Below are 24,799 nucleotides of genomic sequence, written 5' to 3'. Positions count from 1 at the left end.
TAATGTTTTTAAACTCTTCCACGATAATGTCTTTACTAGCATTAGCAATTACAATTTTCTTAACATATTTCTGCTTATTAACATATGTAAACTAGTGAACACCATTTCAACATCAATTTTTTAAACAAGCAAAGATTCCTAGATGATTAAACATTAGATACTAAACTTTCAGAGCACTTCAGCTGTGAGAAATGAAACAGAAAAGAAGGTGAAGCGTGAGACAGAAATCACAGTCTAGGCAAATTGTTTGCCATGACTTGGCATGTAGGTGGCATTACGTTGATGGTCCTTAAGCACCTGAATAAGACATGGACATTCTTGGCAGCAGATACCAAATTGAACAGATCTCTTTCAGGGTCCCCTCCAGTCATCCTGCATGGGAAAGGAACCAGAACAGGTGCTCAAAAGACAGTCTGTCTCACCTCACCGTGGCTGGACAAATGGATCCAGTGGGGTCACTCCTCGGTGAGTGAAAACAAAATGGATCCAAAGCAGACCCTTGCCTCAGTGAACTGGAATGCTGGCACCTTGATAGATAGCGAGGTCAATCTTTGTCCTCAAAGAGGAGCCACCATCAACATAAGGCAACTTGCAAATCTCAAGGTCAACTTCCCTACACTTAGAGAGACAAAACATCCCAGGGAAGCTTTGTTGAAGAAGGTTGCCAATGGCCACACCTTCCTCATCTCAAAGGAGAAGTGCAATATTGAAGTCATAGGGCCATCTGGATCACCCTTGTCAACCAGCTACTGGGACAGTTGACAGGGGTAAGCGATTGAGTGATGTTCCTTTAACTTGCCTTGAGAACAGTGCATATGATACTCCGGACTTAAAGGACACTACTCAGAGACTGTTCTACACACAACGAGATAATGCCTCACATAGTAGGAAAGAAAAAGCATATGAGACACTAAAGTCAGTGATAACCCTAAAGATTTGAATAATTTCAGAATCCAGCAAAGGAGAACTAAAATAAAAATAAACAACAAGGGCAAACTAGCAAGCAATACAAAAACTAAACAATAAGACCTTCTTCAAATACTAAAATAACTGCACAGAGGCTGGTATCCTATCACCAAGTGGCCTTTTATTTACTTGTGCACAGTGCACTGGCTGCCGCCAGCCAGCTCAGAGTAAATCTCTCCAGTGAGGAGATTCTGAATCTCTTGTTTATACCTATTTCCCAGGGCTCCCTGATTGGGGTTGTTAACCTGTGCCAATCAGGGACCTCAGTCAACAAGATCCATCCGATTCCAATCAAGACAGATACATTAAAAGGAAGAGAGAGGTCAAAGCGAACAACAGCTCCTTAGCAAACCATCCCCTCAGATTCAGTTTTTATGGGGAACAAGAAAATGGCAAAGGATTTAAACAGATATCTTGCATCAGTCTTTTCAGTGAAAGAGACTTGAAATATCCCACTAATATTGAAGAATATGGGGGAGGAATTAAGCACCATCACCCATGATAAAGACTTGGGATTAGACAAACAAATGGGCTGAAGGTAGATAGGTCCCCCAGCCCCGATGGCTTGCATCCAAGAATCCTAAGAAAAGTAGGTACAGAGATGGTGGATGCATTGGTTGTAACATTCCAAAATCCAATGGTTTTTGGAGAAGTACTGAAGGATTAGAAAACTGCCAATGTGACACTCTTATTCAAAATGGGAGGGAGGCAAAAATTGCTAACTGTAGACCGATTAGCCCAAAACAATTGTTAGAAAAATGTTGAAATCAAGAAAGTATCAGCAACTCATCTAGAAAATCATAGGCTACGTAAGTATGGCTTCCTGAAAGTGAAACCTCCAATTTATTAGCTTTACGAGGAAGTCTCAACCAAAGCGGACAGAGGGGAACTGGTAGATGTGATGTATTTGGACTTCCAGAAGACATCTGACAAAGATACCTAACGAGAGATTTAGTCATAATTCAAGAGGCCATTATGTTGAAGGCAATATAATAGTGTGGAAAGAGAACTGGCTAAGGAGCAGGAAACAGTGAGTCAGGATAGGGTATTTTTTCAGGTTGACAACATTTAACTAGTGGGGTTCCACAGGAATTAGTGCTGGGACCACAAATGCTTATAAATATATATTGTTTTATGAAGCAAATGTTCTGTAGCCAAATTTGCCAAACATAAAAATTGGTGGAAAGGCAAGTCACAAAAGGATACAAACAAACTGCAGAGAGATTTGATAGGTTAAGTTACTGGGCAAAAATTTGGCAAATGGAGTTTAGTGTGGGAAAACGTGAAATTGTTAATTTTAGAAAGAAGAATAAAGAGACAGTATTATTTAAATGGAGAAAATGTGCAGAAAGCTGCAACACAAAGGGACTTAGGGAACTTGTGCATGAAACACAGAAAGCTAGCACAGAGGTACACCAGGTAATCAGGAAGGGTAATGGAATGTTGGCTCTTATTTCAAGACGGTTGGAGTATACGATGCATCAGCATAGGCATCAGATGTAACAGTATCACAATTGAGTAAAATAAACACAAAGACAAATGAGGGAGGAGCTGGTCAGAGTTGAATGGAAGGGGAGCTAAGCAAAGATGACAGTGGAGCAGGGGATAATTTGGGAAACACAGCAGAACTTCATCCCAAGGAAGAAGAAATATAGTAAAGGGAAGACAAGGCAATCATGGCTGACAGGGAAAGACAGGGACAGCATAAAAGCAAAAGAAAAAGCTTAAAATGTGATGAAGATTTTTGAGAAGCTATTAAAAACCAGCATAGGATAACTAAAAAAAAAGCAATGGGGTGGGGGGAGAAGATGAATTATAAAAGGAGATTGCAACAGCTTTCTTTAGATATATAAAAAGGTAAGAGGGTCAAGAGTGAACATTGGATCGCTGGGAAATGCGGCTGGAGAAGTAGTAACATGGGAGCAAAGATATAGAGGAGTAACTGAATAGGTACTTTGCATCAGTTTTCACAATGGAAGACACCAGCAACATACCAGAACTTTAAGACAGTCAGGTGTAAGGGGTGAATACAGTAGCCATCACCAAGGAGAAGATGCCAGGGAAGCTGAAAGGTCTTCAGGTGAATAAATCGTCTGGACCAGATGGACCACACCACAGGATTCTGAAGATGATAGCTGAGGAGATGGTAAAGGCATTGGTACTGATCTTTCAGGTATCACTGGAGTCAGAGAAGGTGCCAGTGCACTGCAGAATGGCTAATGTAACACCCTGTTTAAGAAAGGATGGAGGCAGATACAACTGACCTCAGTTGATGGTAAGATTTTGGGAGTGCGTTAAGGATGGGACTACGGAGTACTGAGATGCATGTTAGAACAGGGCTCAGTCAGAATGGTTTCATCAGGGGGAGGTCATGCCTGACAAATCTGTTATGAGGACATAACGAGCAAGTTAGACAAAAGAGAGCCATTGAATGTGATCCATTTGGATTTCTAGAAGGCCTTTGAAAAGGTGTTGCACAGGTGACTGCTAAATAAGGTAAATGCTCATAGTGTTAAGGGGCAAGATACTGGCACAGATGAAGGATTAGCTGACTGGCAGAAGGCAGATAGTAGGGATAACGGGGTCATTTTCAGGATGGCAGTCAATGGCTCGGAGTTCCACAGGGGTCAGTGTTGGGACCACAACCATTCACGTTACCAGTTAGAAATCTGGACAAAGAAACTGAGGGTATTGTTGCTAAGTTCACAGATCACACTAATGATCGGTACAGGGACAGGTAGTGTTGAGAAGCGAGGTGGCTGCAGAAGAACTTGGACAGGTTAGGAGACCGGGCAAAGAAGTGGCAGATGTGGGAAAGTGTGAGGTTATGCACTCTGTTAGGAAGAATAGAGATGTACACTATTTTCTAAAACAGGGAAAGGCTTTTGAAATCTGAAGCGCAAAAGGAATTGGAAGTCTTCATTCAGGATTCTCGTAAGTTCAATACGAAGGCTCAGCTGGCAGTTGGGAAGACAAATGCAATGTTAGCATTCATATAAAGACAGCTAGAATACAAGAGCATAGATGTACGGCTGAGGCTGTATGAGGCTCTGGCCTGACTACATTGGAATATTGTGAACAGTTTTGGGTCCCATATCTAAAGAAGGATGTGCTGCCGATGTTCACAAGAACGATCCCGTAGATGAAGGGCTTGTCATATGACGACTGGTTAAGGACTTTGGGTCTCTACTCAATGAGGTTTAGAAGGATGGGGGCGGTGGGCAGGATGTCCTTGAAACTAACAGAATACTGAGGGGCCTGAATAGGGTGGACACGGAGAATACATTTCAATTAGCAGGAAGGATCAGGACCTGAGGACACAGCCTCAGAGTGAAGGGACGACCATTTAGAACTGAGATGAAGAGGAATTGCTTCAGCCAGAGGATGGTAATTTTTTGGAAGTCATCGCTGCAGAAGGGTGTGGAGACATCATTGAGTGTATTTAAGGCAGAGATAAATAGGTTCTTGATTGGTAAGGGGATTAAGGGTTATGGGGAGAAGGCAGGAATAGTCAGCATGATCTTGTGCGAGGAAAATCATGTCTCACAAACGTGATTGAGTTTTTTGAGTAAGTTATCAAAAAGATTGATGTGGGCAAAGCAGTACATGTCATTTACGTGGCTTTCAGTAAAGCCTTTACTAATTAGTCCACCATGTGGAACCTTGTCAAAGTTATGTCATATGGGATTCAGGGTGAGCTTGCCAATTGGATTCATAATTGGTTTAACGGCAGGAGACAGAGTGGTGGTGGTGTTTTTCAGACTGGAGGCCCGTCACCAGTGGTGTTCCACAGGGATCAATTCTGGGTCCTCTCTTATTTGTCATTTATATAAATGATTTGGATGAGAATATAGAAGGCACAGTCTAACTAAGTCTGCAGACAACACCAAAATTGTTGGCATAGTAGACAGTGAAGAAAGGTTTCTAAAATTACACAGCGATCTTGATCAAATGGGTCAACGAGCTGAAAAATGGCAGATGGAGTTCAATCTGGATAAATGCAAGGTATTGCATTTCGGTACAACAAACAAGGGTAGGGCTTATACAATTAATGGTAGGGCTCAGGGTAGTGTCGTAGAACAGAGGGACCTCAGAGTGCAGGTATATAATTCTTTGAAGTTTGTATCACATGTGGACAGGATGATTAAAAAGAGGATTCTGAAGAAGGGTCTAGGTCCAAAACGTCAGCCTTCCTGCTTAGCCTGCTGTGTTCATCCAGCTCTACACCTTGTTATCTCAGATTCCCCAGCATCTGCAGTTCTTACTATCTCTGATTAAAAGGGTGTTTGGCACGCTTATCTTTATTGCTTGGTCCCTTCAGTATAGGAGTTAGGAAGTCATGTTGAAGTTATACAGGACATTGGTGAGGCCTCTTCTGGAATACTGTGTCCAGTTCTGGTCGCCCAATTATAGGAAGGATATTATTAAGCTAAAGAGAGTTCAGAAGAGATTTACCAGGATATTGCCGGGTATGGAAGGCTCGAGTTATAAAGAAAGGCTGGATAGGCTGGGACTTTTTCCACTGGAGCATTGGAGATTGAGAGGGGACCTTAAAGAAGTTTATAAGATAACGAGGGGTATAGATAGAGTTAATGGTAATTGTCTTTTCTGTAGGATGGGGGATTTCAAGGCTAGCGGGCACATTTTTTAAGGTGAGAGGAAAAAGATTTTAAAAAAGACATGAGGGGCATTTTTTTTTTTAACACAGAGGTGATTCGCTTGTGGAATGAACTTCCTGAGGAAGTGGTGGATGTGGGTACAATTACAACAGTTAAAAGACATTTGGATAAGTACATAAATAGGAAAAGTTTGGAGGGATATAGGTCAGGAGCAGTCAGGTGGGACTAGTTTAGTTTAGAGTTATGTTCAGCATGGACCGGTGGACCAAAGGGTCTGTTTCCGTACTGTATGATTCTATGACTATGACTCTAACAGGGTTAAGAAACGTATCAGCCATGGCATAGTGGCACAGCAGACTCAATAGGCTGAATGGCCTAATTCTGCACTTATGTCTTATCGTCTAAGAGTTGGGAAGCCTTACTGCAAATGTATAGGATGCTGGTGAGACTACCTCTGCAGTACTGAGAGCAGTTTGGTCCCCTTATTTAAGGAAAGATATCATTTGGGGAAGTTCAGAAAATGTTCACTAGGTTGATCCTTGGCTTGAAAGGATTGTCTTACGAACAAAGGCTAAACAAGTTGGGACTCTACTCACCAGAGTTTAGAAGAGTGAGTGGTGACCTCATTGAAACATATAGGATTCTTAAGAGGCTCGACAGGGTAATGCTGTTATGGGAGAGTCTAGGACCAGAGGGCATAGTCTCAGAATAAAAGGGCACAAATTTAAGACTCAGATAAGGAGTAATTTCTTTTCTTAGAGGGTTCAGAGGCTTTGCAACAACTTGCCATGGACAGCTGCGTGGGTGCAGAGTCCTTGCATATATGTAAGGCCAAAATAGACAGAGCTTGATCAGTAGGAGAATTCAGGGTTCTCGGAAAAAGGCAGGAAAGTGGATGTTAAGTATGTCGGATTAGGCCTTAATCAGCTGTGATCCCATTGAATGATGGAGCAGGCACAAGGGGCCAAATGGCCAACACCTGCTCCTATTTCCAATGGTGTCCCAAAATATGACAAATGCCAGAGTTGGACATGATTGTTTTGTCTGGAAGGGGATATTTGGGAAAAGTGGTGTTCAGGATGATCGAACTCTAACAGCATCTTATTTTTGAGTCAATGCAGTGAGCATTAGATCCTAACTACCAAACCATGTTGCATCAATGTGACAGGTACAAAACATGCTGTCAGGACTTAGCTCAAGGCATTGGCATCTGACAGGTTACTGAGGCTATTGATTTATGTTTAATAAATAAATCAAATTTTACTTTGTTGGTACTTTGGATACTGAATCACACATTACATACACACACGTTTACACATATATTAAAACTGTATGTAGGGCGAGATGATAAACAAGATATTGTAGTTGGAATTAACTGTCTGTGGAGATTAGGGGTAGGAATAAAGGCAAGTTCCTCATGAAGACAGTGCAGGACTTTGATTGTACTGCTGAATCATCAGGGACTAAGCAGATTTTCATAAAGAACTTAAAATCTTATCTGCAAAGAATATAAAATTAGCTTCAAAAGCAAAAAGGTGAAGTAAAAGCTTTTATACGGTAGGACAAGGTTTCTGGAAAAATTGTATTGATTAGACATACTACTATTCAGAGATAAAACCAACTTCAATTTGTAGAGGTAACTAAAATAATTACAATGCAAAATCTCAATGCCAATTTTTTAACCAGCTCAGCATTAACAGTGAAGATCATAAGAGAGACCATTTACAGTTTAGCTTTGCACTTCAGTACAAATGAAAATCGGAAAAATTAAAATAAACTCACCATCCTCCACAAAGTTTAGATATAAAGTGACCAGTTTTGTATTTTCACTACTCTTTAGGTTTTGTCCATTAAGAGCACTGTATGCCTCCTTGGCTTCCTGAATTGCAGTATATGTTACAAATGCATGTGGTTTATGAGGAAGCATTAGAAGGGTCTCGACTGTTCCAAATTTCTGTAATACTGCATTCAGCTGCTCCCGGCTGACACCATTGCCCAGACCACCATTGGCTATAACCAAGTGCTAAGAAGAACAAAGCAACGTGAGAAATTGCACCCTAAATATTAGTAACCATAAAAAATCCATTTTCAAGTTTTGACTGACATTATGTGCGTCTTATAAAATTAGCAAGAAATACAGAAAAGATCAAAAATTCCCTTGTGGGAGAGTCTAGGACCTGAGGATATGATCTCAGAATAATAGGTCATACATTTTAGACAGGGACGAGGAGGAATTTCTTCTGTCAGGGTAGTGAATCTGTGGAATTCTTTACCACAGTTGGCTGCCAAAATTGGGTTGTTAAGTATATTCAAGGCGGAGAGAGTTGGATTTTTAATCAGCAAGGGAATTGAGGATTAAAGTGGAGATGAAGATTATCAGGTCAGCCATGATCTCACTGTACAGAAGATCAAACTTGATGGGTTGAATGGCCTACCATTGGTTGTATATAACATAAAAGATTTAATAGCAAAGCACATGGAAAACAGTGGCAGCATCAGACAGAATCAACATGGATTTGCTAAAGGGAAATTATGCTTGACAAATCTATTGCAATTCTTCAAATATGTGACTTGTAGAGTTGATCAAGGTGGGGGGCCAGTGGATGTGGTTTATTTGGACTTTCAATAGGCTTTCGACCAACTCCCACATAAAAGATTAGCATGTAAAATTAAAATTTACAGCATTGGAGGTAATGTATGAGATGGATAGAAATACAGTCAGCATACAAGAAACAAAAAGCAGGAGGAAATGGGCCTTTTTCTGAAAGCCAGGCAGTGACTAGTGGGGTATCACAGAGATTAGTGCTAGAACCCCAGCGATTCACAATATATATTAATGATTTAGATGAGGGAAGTAAAAAAGGCACAAAGCTGAGTGGGAGGGTGAACTGCAATGAGGACACAGAGATGCTTCAGTGTGATTTGGACAAACAATGGGTGCGCAAATGCATTGCAGATACAGTGTACTATGGATAAAAGTGAGGTTATCAGTTTGGTAGCAAAAACAGGAAGACATATTATTATTTGAATTATTGTAAATTGAGAGAGGGGAATTTGCAACGAGACCCAGGTGTCCTCGTACACCAGTCGCTGGAGATAAACATGCAGGTGAGGCAGGTGGCAAAGAAGACAAATGTATGCTGGCCATCATAGCACAAGGATTTCAGTGCAATGGCTGGGATGTCTTGCTGCACTTATACAAAGCATTAGTGAGACCACACCTGGAACTTTGTGTACAATTCCTCATCTGAGCAACGATGTTCTTGCTATAAAGGGAGTACAATGAAGGCTTACCAGACTGATTCCTAGAGTGGTGGGACTGATATATGAGAGAAGGTTGAATCAATTCAGATTATAATTTATTGGAATGAATATTCAAGTATCCAAAAGAATAAGGGGGCTCTCATAGAAATCTATAAAATTTCCACATGACTTGACAGTGTAAATGTAGAAAGGAGGTTCCTGTTGGCAGGGGACTCCAGACTAGGGGTCACAGCGTAAGGATACAAGGTAAACCATTTATGACTGAAATAAGGAGGCCTTTCTTCACCTCGAAAACCTGTGGAATTTGCCAACACTGAAAGCAGTCGCAGCCAAAACACTATGATTTCAAGGAGATGGATAAAGCACTTGGGGCAAAATGGATGAAAAGATATGTGGGAAAAGCAGGAGCAGATTATGGAGTTGGATGATCAGTCATGATCATAATAAACGGCAGAACAAACTTAAAGGGCCACAAGGCCACCTCCTACTCCTATTTTTGACATTTCTATGTAGAAGGTCTCTTGATAAAATCACTATGAATAAAGTTTTTTTCATGTTGCAACTGTACTGCCACAAGAGTCAATGACTTAAATTTTGATACTGTGCCGAAAGTTGCACGTATTTTGCTGTTTAATGACATTTATTACCTACATCAGCAAAAAGTCATTATTTATGTCAGCACCTGCATGCTCAGATTAATAGGAGGAGGGGATTTGAGATAAATGCCTCAGGAAGATTTGACAAATAGTCACGATTAGGTCAGTGAGGTGAAGAATACATGAAGCAGCAGAGCTCAATACAAATGAGATGGCATAAGTTATAAAAATGATAAAATGGTTGTCAGATGGGCTAAAGTTCAACAATTCCTACTGAAACGGAAAGCAGTGAGAATTAAAGATAGAGATTAGAAGCCAAAAGCAGGAAACAGTAGATATTTGAAATGGAGTGACATCGAATAAGTGAGGAGGGATAGATTGATTTCCAAACCAATGCTAATCATTTGGATTCAGATATGTTTAAATTATTAAATGATCTTAAACTTCGACAACTCTTGCACAGAAACTGTCTTCAGCAGAACTACAAAATCAGACTAGACCCAGAAAGCACCAGCATCCTAAACAAGCACAGAAATTTCTGGAGAAATTCAGCAGGTCTGGCAGGATTTTTGGAGAGCCAGCAGAGTTAATGTTTCGAATCCAGTTCTGAAGGGTCACTGGACTCGAAACGTTAACTCTACTATCTGTCCACAGATCCTGCCAAACCTACTGAATCTCTCCAGCAATTTCTGCTTTTGTTTTAGATCTTCAGCATCCAACCTCCAAACGTTCTCAGATTTGTACCATAAGATCGTAAGATATGAATGAATGAACAATTTTATTGTAACGTGTATTTTACAGTAAGAATACAGTGAAAAACTTTCATTTGTCGCCACAATTTGGCACCATTTTGATTAATTTAAGAATAAGGGAAAAAAGATGCAGCTTAAAGAGAGACCACCTGTCCTGAGCCAGCCTGCACTTTTCCACTGCTATGCCGCCATCTACACCAGACCCAACCAACACTGAGGTTGCCAATGCTCAGACACCATCTTTAGCTACTGGGCCGATACTCCTCCACCGCTACCGCCTGCATGAACCAACCAACACTGAGGTTGCGTCTCGGCAATGGGCCTGCCTCAATGTCACTGTGATGCCCTTCCGCCATTTGGCCAATCAAGTCTGCTCTGCCACTCCATCATGGATATGTTTTTCAACCCCATTCTCTTGCCTCCCCCATAACCCTTGATACTCCTTGCTAATCAAGAACTTATCTATCTCTGTCTTAAATACACTTGATGACTTGGCCTCCGCAGCCTTCTGCGGCAATGACTTCCACAGATTCACCACCCTCTGGCTGAAGAAATTCCCCCTCATCACAGTCCTAAAGGATCGTCCCTTCACTCTGAAGCAGTGTCTTCGGGTCCTAGTATCTTGTACCAGTGGAAATGTCTTCTCCAAATCCACTCTATCAAGGACTCTCTGTATTCTGCAAGTTTCAATCATATCGCCCTTCATCCTTCTAAACTCCATCAAGTACAGACCCAGAGTCCACAACTGCTCCTCATGCAAGTGCTCCATCCCTGGATCATTTTTCCACAGCTCCTCTGAACCACTCCAAATGCTAGCACATCGTTCCTTAGATACATGGCCCAAAACTGCTCATAATATTCCAAACGCAGTCTGACCAGAGCCTAACACAGCCTCGCCAGTACATTTCTCACCATGTATTCTAGCCCTCTTGAAATGAATGCTGACATCCCACTCGCCTTCCTAACTGCCAAAAGAACCTGCACATTAACCTTAAGAGAATCCTGAACCAGGACTCCCAAATCCTTTTGTGCTTCAGATTTCCAAAACCATTCCGCATTTAGAAAAATTGCTTACACTCCTATTCATCATCCCAAAGTGCAAAATCTCACACTTTCCCACATTGTATGCCATCAGTCACTTGTTCGCCCACTCTCAAAGCCTTTCCAAGTTCTGATGCAGCCACCCCACTTCCTCAAAACTATCTGTCCCTCCAACTATACCTTTGTGTTATCTGCAAACTTAGTAACCATGCCCTCAGTAGCTTCAGCCAGATTGTAAGTGTATAACATGAATAGCTGTGGTCCTTTGTTATGGACGAGACCAAATCCACCTCAAAATATATTAAGAAGGTGGCCTTTTTCTTATTTAAAGGCAAGTATAAAGTGTTGTGTTCCAGATGCAATTTGATTGGTCAAACTACTCAACTTTAAGCAAAACACAAAATATTTTTACATTACAGTTAAAATACAGACAAAATAAAAAGAAAAGAATTGGCTTAACTATAACTATTGAAATTCTTAAAATAATATATATGAACTACTACTAATTAATTGTTCCAATATAGTTACATCCCATAAACACACCCTTGGCAAAGGCAAATTCAGGAAAATAGATTGTCTTACATGCAATTCTAGCAACAGGAAGAGAACCCTGGATTTTAGCTTTAACAGAGAGAGGAATAAGAACTTCCACATCCAGCTTCAATACCTCAGCAACTGTAGAAAGCCAAAACTAAACACCCTGGTTCTGTGGGAGCTTGCCCTCACCTAGTCAGGCTGCTTCTATTGTTCTAACTATTTTTTTAGAAAACCCCAAGGCCTCCCAAGCTGTTTACTTTATTGGCTTTGAGCAGACTGCTCTTCGCCCCTGTCTCAACCTTTCTTCATTAAAAGAAACAGGACAAAATACACCTCTTAAAGCAGTAGCATCATCACACCTCGTACTGACCCCTGCGCAGCTCCATTAGTCAGCAGCTGCCATCCTGAAAGACTCCTTTATCCTTACTCTTTGCCTCTGCCAGTCAGCTAATCCTTTATCCATGTTGGTACCTTACTCCTAACATTATTGGCTCTTAACCTCATTTAACAGCCCAAGTGGTACCTTGTCAAAGGCCTTCTGGAAATCCAAATGATCAGATTCAATGGCTCTCCTTTCTCTAACTTGCTGGTTACCTCCTCAAAGAATTCTAACAGATTTGTCATGCATGACCTCCACTTGGCGAAGCCATGCTGTCTCAGCTCTATTTTACCATGCACTGCCAAGCACGCTACAATCGCAACCTTAATATTGGATTCTAAAATCTAACCAACGACCTAAAGTCAGGTTAATGACCCATAGTTTCCTGTCTTCTGCCTCCCTCCCCTCTTAAACAGGGGTGCTACATTAGCCATTTTGCAGTCCTCTGCCATCTTCCCTGACTCCAGTGATACCTGAAAGATCAGCACCAATGCCTCTTCAATCTCCAAGCTATCTCCTTCAGAACTGTGCAGTGTAGTCATAGAGTCATACAGGATGGAAACAGACGCTTCGGTCCAGCTCGTCCATGCCCACCAAATTTCCCGAACTAAATTTGACCACTTGCCTGCATTTGACCTACATCCCTCTAAAGCTTTCCTATTCATGTACCTGTCCAAATGTCTTGTAAATATTGTAACGGTACCTGCAACTACGACTTCCTCTGGCAGTTCATTTCGCATATGAACTACGTTTCGTGTGAAAAGGTTGCCTCTCATGTCCCTTTAAAATCTTTCTCCTTTCACCTAAAAAAATGTGCCCTCTAGTTTTGAACTCCCCTACCCTATGGAAAAGATCTTTGCTGCTCACCCTATCTATGCTCCTCATGATTATATGATCCTTTGTAAGTTCACCCCTCAACCTCCGACACTCCAGTGAAATAAGTCCCAGCCAATCGAGCCTCTCCTTATAACTCAAACCTTCCAGTCCCAGCAACATCCTGGTAAATCTTTTCTGAACCCTCTCCAATTTAATAATATCCTTCCTGTAGCAGGGTGACCAGAACTGTACAGTGGCCTCACCAATGTCCTGTACAACCTTAATGTGACATCCCAACTCCTATTCTCAATGGTCTGAGCATAGTCCATCTTATCCAGGTGATATATTAACATTCAGACTTTTCAGCCTCCCCAGCACTTTCTCCTTAGTGATGGCCACTACAATCACTTCTGCCCCCAAATCTCTTGTAGTTCGAGTATGCTGGCGTCTTCCACTATGAAAGCGGATACAAAATACCTCCTCAATTCCTCCTCCATTTCTTTGTTCCTCATTACTACTTCTCCAACCTCATTTACCAGCAATCCAATGTTTACTCTTAACTTCCTCTGACCTTTTGTATACGTCCAAAAAAAACTCTTGCAGTCTTCTTTTATATTACTAACTACCTTAGTCTCATATTTTATCTTCACCCCCTTATTGCATTTTTAGTTATCCTCTGCTAGTTTTTAAAAGGCTTCCCAATCCTCTGACTTCCCACTAATCTTCACCACTTTGCATGCTATTTCTTTCACTTTTATGCTGTCCCCAACTTCCCTTGTCAGCCATGGCTGCTTCATCCCCCCCCAAGTATGTTTCTTCTTATCGGAGATGAATTTCTGATGTATCTCCTAAAATTACTCCCAGAAACTCCTACTCTACTACCTTCCCTCCTGGGCTCCCCTTCCAATCAATGCTGTCCAGCTCCTCCCTCATGTCTTGGTTGTTACCTTTATTCAACTATAATATCATTACATTTGATTCCAGCTTCTCCCTCTCAAACCACAAGGTGAATTTTATCATATTATGGTCAGTGCCCCCTAGGTGTTCCTTCATCTTAAACTCCCTAAGCAAGTCTGCCTGTTCCTTGGTGGGATCTACCAGAAGCTGCTGTGAAAAAATCTCATACATTCCACAAAGACCTTTTCTTGCGACCTGCTACCAGCCTGACTTTCCCAGTTCACTTGCATATGGAAGTCCCTCATGATTATTGTATTGGAGCTTTTCTGATATGCATTTCCTATTGCTTAATTATTTTCTTCCCCACATCCTTACAGAGGCCGTTACTTAACTCCCACCAGAGTCTTTTATTGTGGTTCCTCAGCTCTACCCACACAAATTCTATGCCTTCCAACTTTATATCACTTATTGCTATCGATTTAATTTCATTTCTTACAAACAAGCCAATCCCATCTCTGTCTGCCCATCTGCCCGCCCTGTCAATTGGACATGCATCCTTGGATATTTAGTTACCAGACCTAATCCCGTCGCAGCCATGTCTCTGTAATCCCCACAACATCGCACCCGCCAACTTCAATCTCGTTTCCTATACTGTGTGCATTTAAGTACAACTTTAATCCTGCATTGACTGTACCCCTCTTAGAGTTGTCCCTTTATCTGCTGTGCCTTAACTTAGATTCCTGATCCTCTCCATACCGTCTGTTCTATCACGTGTTCTGGAAACTTTAATAATCTCAGTTGAGCCCTGCCCCCTTTAACTTTTTCCAAGCAACGGAATTCCCCCCGCACGTTTAATTTAAGAGAAGCATGTTTACTTTAGTCGGTATAGACACGGTTGCAATGCCATCTTGCTTCAGGAGGATGTGTTGTGCTTTCGCCTGTTTTCTCAGCAGTTTTTTCTGTCCTTTGGACAACTTCATATTTCTGCAGCCAGAGGCCGCCATGTTTTACCAAGCGAATCGCCTGCTTCCGGCTGCGCTGCGTCTGCTTCCGGCGCGGCTGCAGGTATCATGGTAACGGCGTCAACGGCCGCCTGAGGGGGAGGGCTTTCTTCCTCAGCCCCGCCAGCTGTACAGGAGCAGCGGCTCCCTCATCCCTGTCTGCCTGACCGGCCGGCTGCAGTGCCCTCAAGTCAGGTGAGTGACTGAGTAGGTCCTCGTTACGATGGGAGGGGAATTCGACTTTAAAAAAATATATATGTTTTTGTTTTTGAAAACAAGGAGCAGCTGTAGGTACCGGGAAGCGGATTTGAGATGGATGCTGAGGGTATCAGCGCCGCCCATTTGTCACCGAGTGAGGGCTGTGCCGCTGATAATCCTGTGTCTCAATCAAATCGGATGCTTGAATCATGCAAAGGTTTTTATAGAAACCCACAAAAGGAATGAGGGACAATCGTTATCTGTTTTCTACCAAGTCAGACAATGTGTGTATTATATTAATACACGAACAAATTGTGGAAACAAAGCCCCGAGAGGTGCCTGTTGTTCTGTGCATTCCCGAGAATGTATCCCAATCCTTGGCCGGGCCAGGTCAGAGATGTTCTGTACCCACTTGTATACGGAATGGGCGTATGTGTAAGGCTGGGAATACCCCACCTCCGTATTTCGAGGAGAGAAGAGGATCGGGGATAAATTACGTTTGTTAAGTTATATATATTAAGTACGAAGCGTTGTTCCCCTCTCCAGCCCTGACCGCAATGCGATGCTGTGGCTGACCGCCAGTGCTACGTGCCGTTTCCTTTCGGAAATTTAGCTTAGGAAAGGGGCACCAAATGGAGAAATTTGCATCCTCATTATATCAGATCACATACCCTTACATGGCCAAGTAACTGAGCACATCACTCATGATCTCCGATGAGTCAACAGTTTTTAAATCAATTTATTGTACCTTTTATTTTATTGGGCTAATTGTTTTAAACAAAAACCCTCATCTAATGGAAATCGTGTTCTTATGGTTTTAGTCCACGAAACAATTTTAAAGGGTTAGATAAGAATATTTTATTCTACAGAGCAGTTTATTTTATTGCTTTGTTGCTGAAAATCTTATGTTACTGCTTAGAAATGTATTTGTAAATAATAATGCAACAATCCAAAAATGTCTGTGTTAGGTTATTTTTAATTAAGGTGCACAAAGGAGGTACTGATTGATTAAATCATGCAAATTGTGTGTCCTGTTGCAGTGTTCAGTAATTCACACTTCACATACAGAAGTGTTTATTCAGATGTTAAAGTAGGTGGTCTATTTAAAGTCTAAAATTAGAATTTAATACGCAGGCCTGCTTCAGAGTGGTCTTCTTTTGACACAATCATGGATGATTTTGCACAAATATTTAAAATTGATCCAATATGCATTTATCCTTGCAGAATTTCTTTGAATTTCACAAATACTGAACTAGTCAACTTTTAGCCAAGAATTCCATCTACCTTCTCTGGTATGACAGTGCCATGAGGGAAATTAGTTTTGTTACTGTTTTGTGGATGGATTTGATAACGAAATTATAATTCTCCTGCGAGCAATCACCATTATTACATGTCTGAAACTGCAGCAACTTCTGAGTCTACATGTGTTTAAATATGGAATTCCAGAGATTATATGTTTCCTCACAGGATGCATTGTTGAACTCACTCCACGCTGAAATCTTCTAGAAACCACTGAACTGACCAGAGCGCTCTCTTTTATGCTGTTAGTCTTGCTATAAAAAAATTGTTCTGAGAACAAATTAAATATTTTCTGTGTTTGTGGCAGTGTGGTAAGTTAGTAATTATTTCTGAACCACCTACAGGCACTGAAAGTCTAATTTTATATTTGTGAATGTCAATTTTCTCCCTTAAATCAAAAGAAATTTATTTATAACATTTTAATTTTCAACATAATCACATATATCAGAATAATTTATTTCACACTTTTCATTAAAACAAAATCAACAGTAGAAAATCCAGGGCATTTTACTTCCTAGTTTGCTGTCTGAGGGACTGCTTCACTGTAATTAGATGCTTATTCTGCTTGATCTTACAACTACTATTGAATACCCAGAGATCTTTTACTTAGCATCAGATCCAAACTAATGTTGGGATAGGGAAAATCCACACTATAGGGATTGCTAGATTTTTATGGACAACCTTCTTTGAGGTCAATGGAATGTATTGTCGTTCACCTTTGTCCATGAAATCTACATTGACATGTTGTCAGATAATAATGGCAAAGAGTGCTCTTTTTTTTAATCTTGTCTGTTCCACCCATGCCAATTCAAAAATCATTCACTAGTAAGATAGAAATGTAGTGCAAATAAGTTCTCACTGTTTTGGATATATATTTAACAGTGTCACAGGTTAGCAGTTCTACAGGCAATATAAATAATATTTATACTATTAAATAATAAATTAATTAATTTATTAAAGGATTTTTTTTTGAAATGTTGCAAATAGAAAGAAAAAGTCCTGCATTTTAACAAAATTGGCTGGTGCAAGGGTTTGTATGAAAGTTAAGGGGAAAGGATCTGGAACCAATGCAGGGTAATGACAGCAAGCGTGTAAAGGAAAGAGACAGAGTATACCAACTCATGTCTGTATCAGCAAAGACTCATAAGACAAAATAGTTAAAAGTCTGTCTTAAAGGCTTTTTGATCTGAATACACAGTAAATTTGTGTTGATACTGGAATTAATGATGCTAAGAAGAATCAATGGTAATGATCTGATGGTCATTACAGAAACCTAATTACAATTTGATGAAGGCTGGGAACTGATATTTCAGAAGATTCAAGCAGAAAAGAAAAGGAAATGGAGTGGTCCTGTTACTAAAGAATAATTTCAGTCCTATGGTAATAAATGTTCTTTATTTAGAGGATCACGACGTGGAATCAGTTTGGTGGGGTAAGAATAACAATGGAAACAAGTCTCTGGGAATAGTCTATAAATTCCCTAATAGTAGCAATAGTATGGAAAAGGGTTAAATCATGATGTAATGTGGTTTATTAAATAAAAAGGTACTGCAATAATCTTTGGCAACTTTAATGTTTGCAGACTAGACAAATTAAGTTGGCAAATCTAACCTTGAGAGTAAGTTGAGTATATTTGAAATGTTTTCTTGAAACAATATATTGTAGAAAGAACCAGGGAAACCAGACTAGTTTAGGTTTGGTAATAAGTAATTCACTACATACTGGATTAATGAACAATCTCATAGCAAAGAATCCTGTAGGGAAGAGTAATCATTACATGATAAAATTGAAATTCAGTTTAAGTATGAGAAACATAGGTTTGAAACAAGTTTTAAACATAAGGACATTTGTAGAAGTATGAAGGTGGAGTTCCAACAATGCACTAGGAAAATAGGTTAAAACTTCAGATACTTTACTTAACATCTAACTTAAAGTTTTATTTCATTGACGAAGACTCCAAGAGAAAGCTGAGTCATTTGTATTTAACCAATGAAAGTTAAGCAGAGATAGAAAAATCTTGCAATGCTGTGAACATTGTGACTGGTCAGAAGATTAGGGGGAAAAAAGACTCCAGCAACGGATAGCTTAAAAAACCGGGAGAAAATAGATTGACAGTCCGGAGTATAAAAACTGACAATAGGTGCTTCTATAAGTATACAAAAAGGAAGAGCTTCTGGAAAATCCTAGCAGATTCAAAAACCACAAATGGAATATCCCTAGCAAGATCGCAAGACAGAGAACTATAAACCTGTTAAACTAACATCTGTAATTGGGACAATGTTCGAATCCATCATTAGGGACACAACAGAATATTTAGAAAATCACAATCAAGCAAAGTTGACCTGTTTTGTGTTAGCATACATTAGAGAATTGGTTAACTGACAGGAGAAGAGTAAGGAAAAGTGGATCAACTTCAGTATCATGGGACTATTGGAAGAAATTCTAACGGACAGAATTAATCCACACTTGGAGCGGTAGGAATTAATCAAGAACATTTAAAATGGTTTAATTAAGGGGAATTCATACCTGACCAACTTGATTTAATTTTTCAAAGAAGTGACCAGGTGTGTCGATGAGGGCAGAATGTTTGATGTAGTCTACTTAGACTTTAGCTAGGCTTTTGATAAGGTCTCACATGGGAGACCGATAGCAAACATAAGATCCCATGGGATCCAAGTAAATTTTGCTAATTGAATCCAAAATTCCCTGAGGGGCAGGAAGCAGAGGATAGTGGCTGAAATGTGTTTTTCTGACTGGAGGCCTGTGGTACTTTATATAAATGATTTAGACTTGAATGTAGGAGGGGTGATCAGTCAGCTCGCAGATGATACAAAAATTGGTGGTAAATCATGAGGAGGATGGTGTTAGATCACAGGAACAGATGGGATGATCAGTGACAAATGGATTTTTGAGGTGACGCACATGACTAGGACAAAGAGGCTAGGGTAAGATCATGGACAGTAGGCCCGTGGGAAGCACTGAGGATCAAATGGACCTAAGGTTACAGGACAGGTAAATGAAGTAGTTGAGAAAGCATATGGAATGCTTTCCTTTATTAGACAAGGCATAGAGTTCAAGAGCAGGGAGATTGTACTGGAACTGTATAAAAAGTTGGATAAGGCGACAGCTAGAGTACCGTGTGCAGTTCTGGAATCCAAATTATAGGAGGGATATGAGAGCACTGGAGACTATGCAGCGAAGATTTACCAGGATGTTGCCTGGACTGGAAAATTTTAGTTATGAAGAGCAGTTGAATAGACTGGGGTTGGTTTCCTTGGAACAGATGAGACTGAGAGGGGGACATGTTTGAGTATATAAAATTATGAGGGGCATAAACATCATGGACAGGAAGAGATGTTTTCTTTTGGTGGAGGGATAATGGGTGGGGATAATGATTTATCGGAAGGAGCGGGAGGTTTAGAGGAGAATGTGAGGAAAAATGTTTTCATCCAGAAGGTGGTGAAAATCTGGAATCTACTGCCTGAAAGGGTGGGAGAGACAGAAACCCTCACAGCATTTAAGTATGTAGATATGCATTTAGAATTTTATTGTCATGTGTACTCAAGTACAAAAGTATAGTGAAAAGTGTACAATGTCGCCACACACGGAGCCATCTTAGGTACAAAGTATCTAGTTACAAATCTTAGGTACAAAAATAGAGAAATAAAGAAAAACCTACATGTTCCACATTACTGTTCTTCATAGTATAAATTAGGAAAACAAAGAAGTAAAGTTAAAAGGTAAACATTACAGTCCTTCTATAGCCTGCAGTCACTCCACGCTGGGGGCTTTTCACCATGCTGGGCTGACCTCAACCGGACTCGCAAGCCACTGACTTCTTTCTGTGACACGCTAACCCCACCAGGCTCCAGTCTGCCAGCTGCCCTGCTCGGCCCCAGCCTGCACTCTGTCCTGCTCTGATCCCTCAGCAGCTGCAATGCTCCAATGCCATCACTGCCATTCTCACCACGAGGTAAGTTTTTAAAAAAACTTTAAGAAGAGAAGAACGAGAAAAGGAAGGGTGAGCCCTGGGCTGAGCCTGGACGCTGCCTTCTCCACTGCCACAATCTTGGTGACATTTGCCTACTTAGGCATACAAAGCTGATGGGCCAAGTACTGGAAAACAAAATTCGAATGGTTAGATGCTTGTTTTTGACTAGTGCAGACTTGATGAGCCAAAGGACCTTTTCATGTGCTATAGACCTCTAGGATTATGTCTGACTTCAGTTTGGCAAATTATAACCAGTGGGGTGCCACAGGGATCAGTGCTGTGGCCATTAATGGCATAGATGAAGAGATCATCAGACCATAAGTCAGAGTACCAGAAGTATGCATTCAGCCGATGAACATCTGAGAAGATTCAAATGACATTATGGCTGATCTGATTCTCTCCAAATTCTACTTTGCTGCCTTTTCCCTATAACCCTTGATTCCCTTGATTAAAAATCTGTCTCAGCCTTGAGTATACTCAATCACCCCAACCTCGACAGCCCTCTGCAGTTAGAATTCCATGTATTCACAAACCTTTTGTGAACAGAAATTCCCCCCTCAACTCTGTCCTAAATGGACAACCCTTGTGAGAGTATATACCCTGGCCCTAGTCTCTCCCACAAGGAGAAACAACTGAGTCTTAGCACTCACTGGAATGAAAATCACCAATACCATCTTTAGACAGAAGACAAGGTACAACTGGATACACCCACAATCTTAAACATTGGCATAAAACAGACTTTCACACTGCCCAGCAAAGCAACTTAAAAGATGTTTATGATCACTAGCATTATGAGAGACTGTACAGAACTCATGATGCTATGTTCCAAGATGAATGTTGCAATCTCACCAAAAACAAGCCCAACACTAACTTGACACCAAGAAAGCTAAATGTGCAGAAAATGGCATATTCAGAGTGCTGCAAACAATTCAGCTTCATACTTGAGGAACAGCTGTCCTCTGAAGAAAATCTAGAGTGATGATGTTGAAAGGACAGAAGTCCTGGAAGATGTCAATCATATTCTGGAAATTAGATGACTTCAGATGAAATAATTTTTGTGGACTTAAATTTGAAAGACAGTGGATACCTGGATATTTGTTTTACTTAAAAAGAAGTGGATAAAAGGACAGTGGAATTTTTTTTTAGAAGACATTTCTTGGAAATCACATGGTACTAGATAATTATTGATCTTGTTGCTTGAACTTATGTCAGTGAAAGCACCTGACAATAAACAACTGCACCTCCCAGTCGCGAACCATTTCAACTCCCCCTCCCATTCCTCAGACGACATGTCCATCCTGGGCCTCCTGCAGTGCCACAACGATGCCACCCGAAGGTTGCAGGAACAGCAGCTCATATTCCGCTTGGGAACCCTGCAGCCCAATGGTATCAATGTGGATTTCACAAGTTTCAAAATCTCCCCTCCCCCTACCGCATCCCAAAACCAGTCCAGCTCGTCCCTGCCTCCCTAACCTGTTCTTCCTCCCACCTATCCCCTCCTCCCACCTCAAGCTGCACCTCCATCTCCTACCGACTAACCTCATCCCGCCCCCTTGACCTGTCCGTCCTCCCTGGACTGACCTATCCCCTTCCTAACTCCCCACCTACACTCACCTTTACTGGCCCCATCCCCGCCTCTTCGACCTGTCTGTTTCCTCTCCACCTATCCTCTCCTCTATCCATCTTCTATCCGCCTCCCACTCTCTCCCTATTTATTTCAGAACCCCCTTCCCCTCCCCCTTTTCTGATGAAGGGTCTAGGCCCAAAACGTCAGCCTCTCTGCTCCTATGATGCTGCTTGGCCTGCTGTGTTCATCCAGCCCTGCACCTTGTTGTCTCGACTTTTCTTACAGCTAGGTTTACAACTGTCATGTTGCACTGTGCTTTAGATATTGTTTTTGGAGTTGTTAGGGCCCAGTCTGCCATTGGTGTATTTGATTTTCCCGCTTTGTACTTAAACTCAGCTGGGGCTGTTGTGGTACAGTGATTGTGTCTCTACATCTAAGCTGGGAGGCCTGTGTTTGAGTTCAACCGACTCCAGAGGTGTGTCATGACATAACACTCCCGGACAAGTTGGTTAAACTCAGCTGCATTACTATCAGTTGGTACAAGATGGAGTCCAGCTGTTTTTACTAAGAGAGAGAATGTAAATAAAAGTGGTTTGTGAGCACTTGTCATATGCTTTTAGTTGTTGAGTACCATGGTCAGAGGACCAGTTATAAGCTTCCCTCCATTCTGAGTTGTTTGTCATTTGGGAAAAAATAAAGGAAATTAGCCATTGGACAGGGAAGGGATCGTTACAAAAAAAAAATTAGGCATGGTGAAACATGAAGCAGGAGCAATGTTGGGATATAGCAGCAAGATCAGGGATTCTGTTAACTGATTTAATAGTACCTTCCCAAAGGGAATTGAATAAGTAGTTGAAGAGAAAGTGTAGAGATTTTATGTGGAAAGAGCTGAACATGTGACTGAATTCAAAGAGTTTGCATAGATTTAATGGACTGAATGCTGCATCATTTCTAGGTTAGCAAAATAAAGCAACTTTTAAAAATTGACTATTTCAAAAAATGGTAATAGTTGAAGACATTAAATGTTTTGGCAACAATTAGGTAAGATTGGATAACGTGGGTTCTTGTCTAATGCTTAATCTTCCACTTAGAAAATTGTTGCTTCCATCATGCTGCGAGTTGTGGTTAGATCGTCAATCTTCACAGATCATCATGGCACTTCCAGCAATTACAGATTTAATGTTCTGGACAATGTTGGTGGCAAATCAGGAGGAAAATCTATAGTTAAGTTTTTAATATTGTATTTTGTCATCTTATTTTCAGACTTCTATAAATGCAATTACTGGAGATGAAGGTAAAATACAGAACAACTGATGCAGTGATTTTAAAACTAGAAATCATGTGATGAAACCTCTAGGATTGTCAAAACACAGTTGCAGCCCGAACTCTGCTGACTATGCTACATAAAGGGAAAGTGAAGCAGATTAGTTAACTGTGTTCTGTAAACTTTTGCTACATCACATTAGGACACTCCCAGTTTTGTTGGAAAAAGGGATTATAATGTAGATTGCAAAGAAATTTTTTTCGAAATCTAGTACATGTTCTTTTGTTTGCAAAATGCAAAAAGAACTGACTTCAGCATGGGTTAACATCCAAGTTCTTTTAAGTTGTTGATTATGTATTGTACTTGTTGAATGGAAGTATCTCTTGTCTGGAATTATCCTTGAATTTAACACTTGTGTTTGTTGCTTGACTACAGAATGTTGGTTCAGCTTTGTCTATACGTTTACTGCAAGTGTCTGTGGAGGTTTCTCAAGTTTGTCCTCAGAAAAATAACAGGAAAATGTGAGCTGCAGAGAATCTGCTACACTAGGAAACCTGGAGCTCAAAGGACTTTGAAAATAGGTAGGTTTCAAAAAGCAATTTAATTTTTGCCTTTCTACTGAGACAAAAGACATTATCACCTCCATTTGTTCTGAAGTCATGTTTGTTCATGAACAATGTCTCTCTCACTCCAAGTATCTTGGTTGTTTGCAGCTAACTTGTGCTTTGCACTTGCCATAGTGAAAACATTGCTACCACGTAGTGCCTGCCTTCTGATATGGGAACCCCATATAGAAGGAATTTTAAGATGCAAAATCCAGCTGGATTCCATTATTGTCTTTGAATTCTCAATTAAATGTATGCTATGATAATCTAATATATGTAAAAAAAATGCCATCTGTTCTAAACCTGTACAGCTGGATTGTAATTCATATTCCTATTGACTGCATGAAGCTACAGGTACAAGTTGGGAGGTAGCCATTGTGTGTGTAAGTTAAAATGATCTTCAGCTGCAACCAAGGAAAAATGCGTGGAGATTTGGGGGGGACATTTTTATGCAGCCCCCTATGGGTTTTCACCCTGAAAGTATTCCGAAAGTCAGTTCTATGCTGGTGTTCATTTTGCAATATGTTGTCTGCTGCTCTGAAGTGCCATTTCTTTTCATAGTTCCTGATGCTTCTACCTTTCTTTTCAAGGTGCTGTTGCAAACTCTTCACATTTGGCCATCTTGCTGGATTCCTTGTCCACATGTGTTCCCCAAAAACTACTTGCAGAGATTTTGCACTGACCATACACAGTGACAATCTTGAAGCAAAATTAGATCCGGTCCCCTCCAGGCATTTTTGACTAGTGGTCACGTGTGACTTGCTAAGTTGATATGTTGCATGCAAATTAGGAAAAGTGGCTTTAACATTAGAATTGTGAGTGAGATAGAAAGTGAAGTAGTCAATCCAAAACTGGGGTATTAAATCAAAATAAAGGAAGCTTAAAAAAAAAAAGTATGAGGGATGAAGTGGCTGCGATGGACTGGGTTATTTTACCAACTGATATGATATTTGATAGGCAATGCCTAATACTAAGGATTGAACGTTCACTTTGCAACTGTTATACAT

At 40.7% G+C, this 24,799-nt stretch overlaps 2 protein-coding genes across 2 annotated transcripts in view; one reads left to right on the top strand and one right to left on the bottom strand.

Moving 5' to 3' along the window:
- The window catches only part of alkbh8 (alkB homolog 8, tRNA methyltransferase), a 57,430-nt gene extending 42,468 nt beyond the window's left edge, over positions 1-14,962 (bottom strand). The window contains exons 1-2 of the mRNA XM_048598203.1: positions 14,743-14,962; positions 7,368-7,608 (exon numbers count right to left, since the gene is read on the bottom strand). Coding sequence (XP_048454160.1) covers positions 7,368-7,608; positions 14,743-14,871 — 370 coding nt within the window. The 5' untranslated portion in view covers positions 14,872-14,962. The remainder of the gene's footprint in view (positions 1-7,367; positions 7,609-14,742) is intronic.
- Positions 14,963-20,259: 5,297 nt separating this feature from the next.
- elmod1 (ELMO/CED-12 domain containing 1) overlaps positions 20,260-24,799 on the top strand; it is a 42,989-nt gene continuing 38,449 nt past the window's right edge. The window contains exons 1-2 of the mRNA XM_048597947.1: positions 20,260-20,338; positions 23,623-23,768. Coding sequence (XP_048453904.1) covers positions 23,624-23,768 — 145 coding nt within the window. The 5' untranslated portion in view covers positions 20,260-20,338; position 23,623. The remainder of the gene's footprint in view (positions 20,339-23,622; positions 23,769-24,799) is intronic.

This window comes from Rhincodon typus, chromosome 6 (genome assembly GCF_021869965.1).
Source record: "Rhincodon typus isolate 14 chromosome 6, sRhiTyp1.1, whole genome shotgun sequence".
NCBI classification, from domain to species: Eukaryota; Metazoa; Chordata; class Chondrichthyes; order Orectolobiformes; family Rhincodontidae; genus Rhincodon; species Rhincodon typus.
This window is presented reverse-complemented; position numbering and strand designations above follow the sequence as displayed.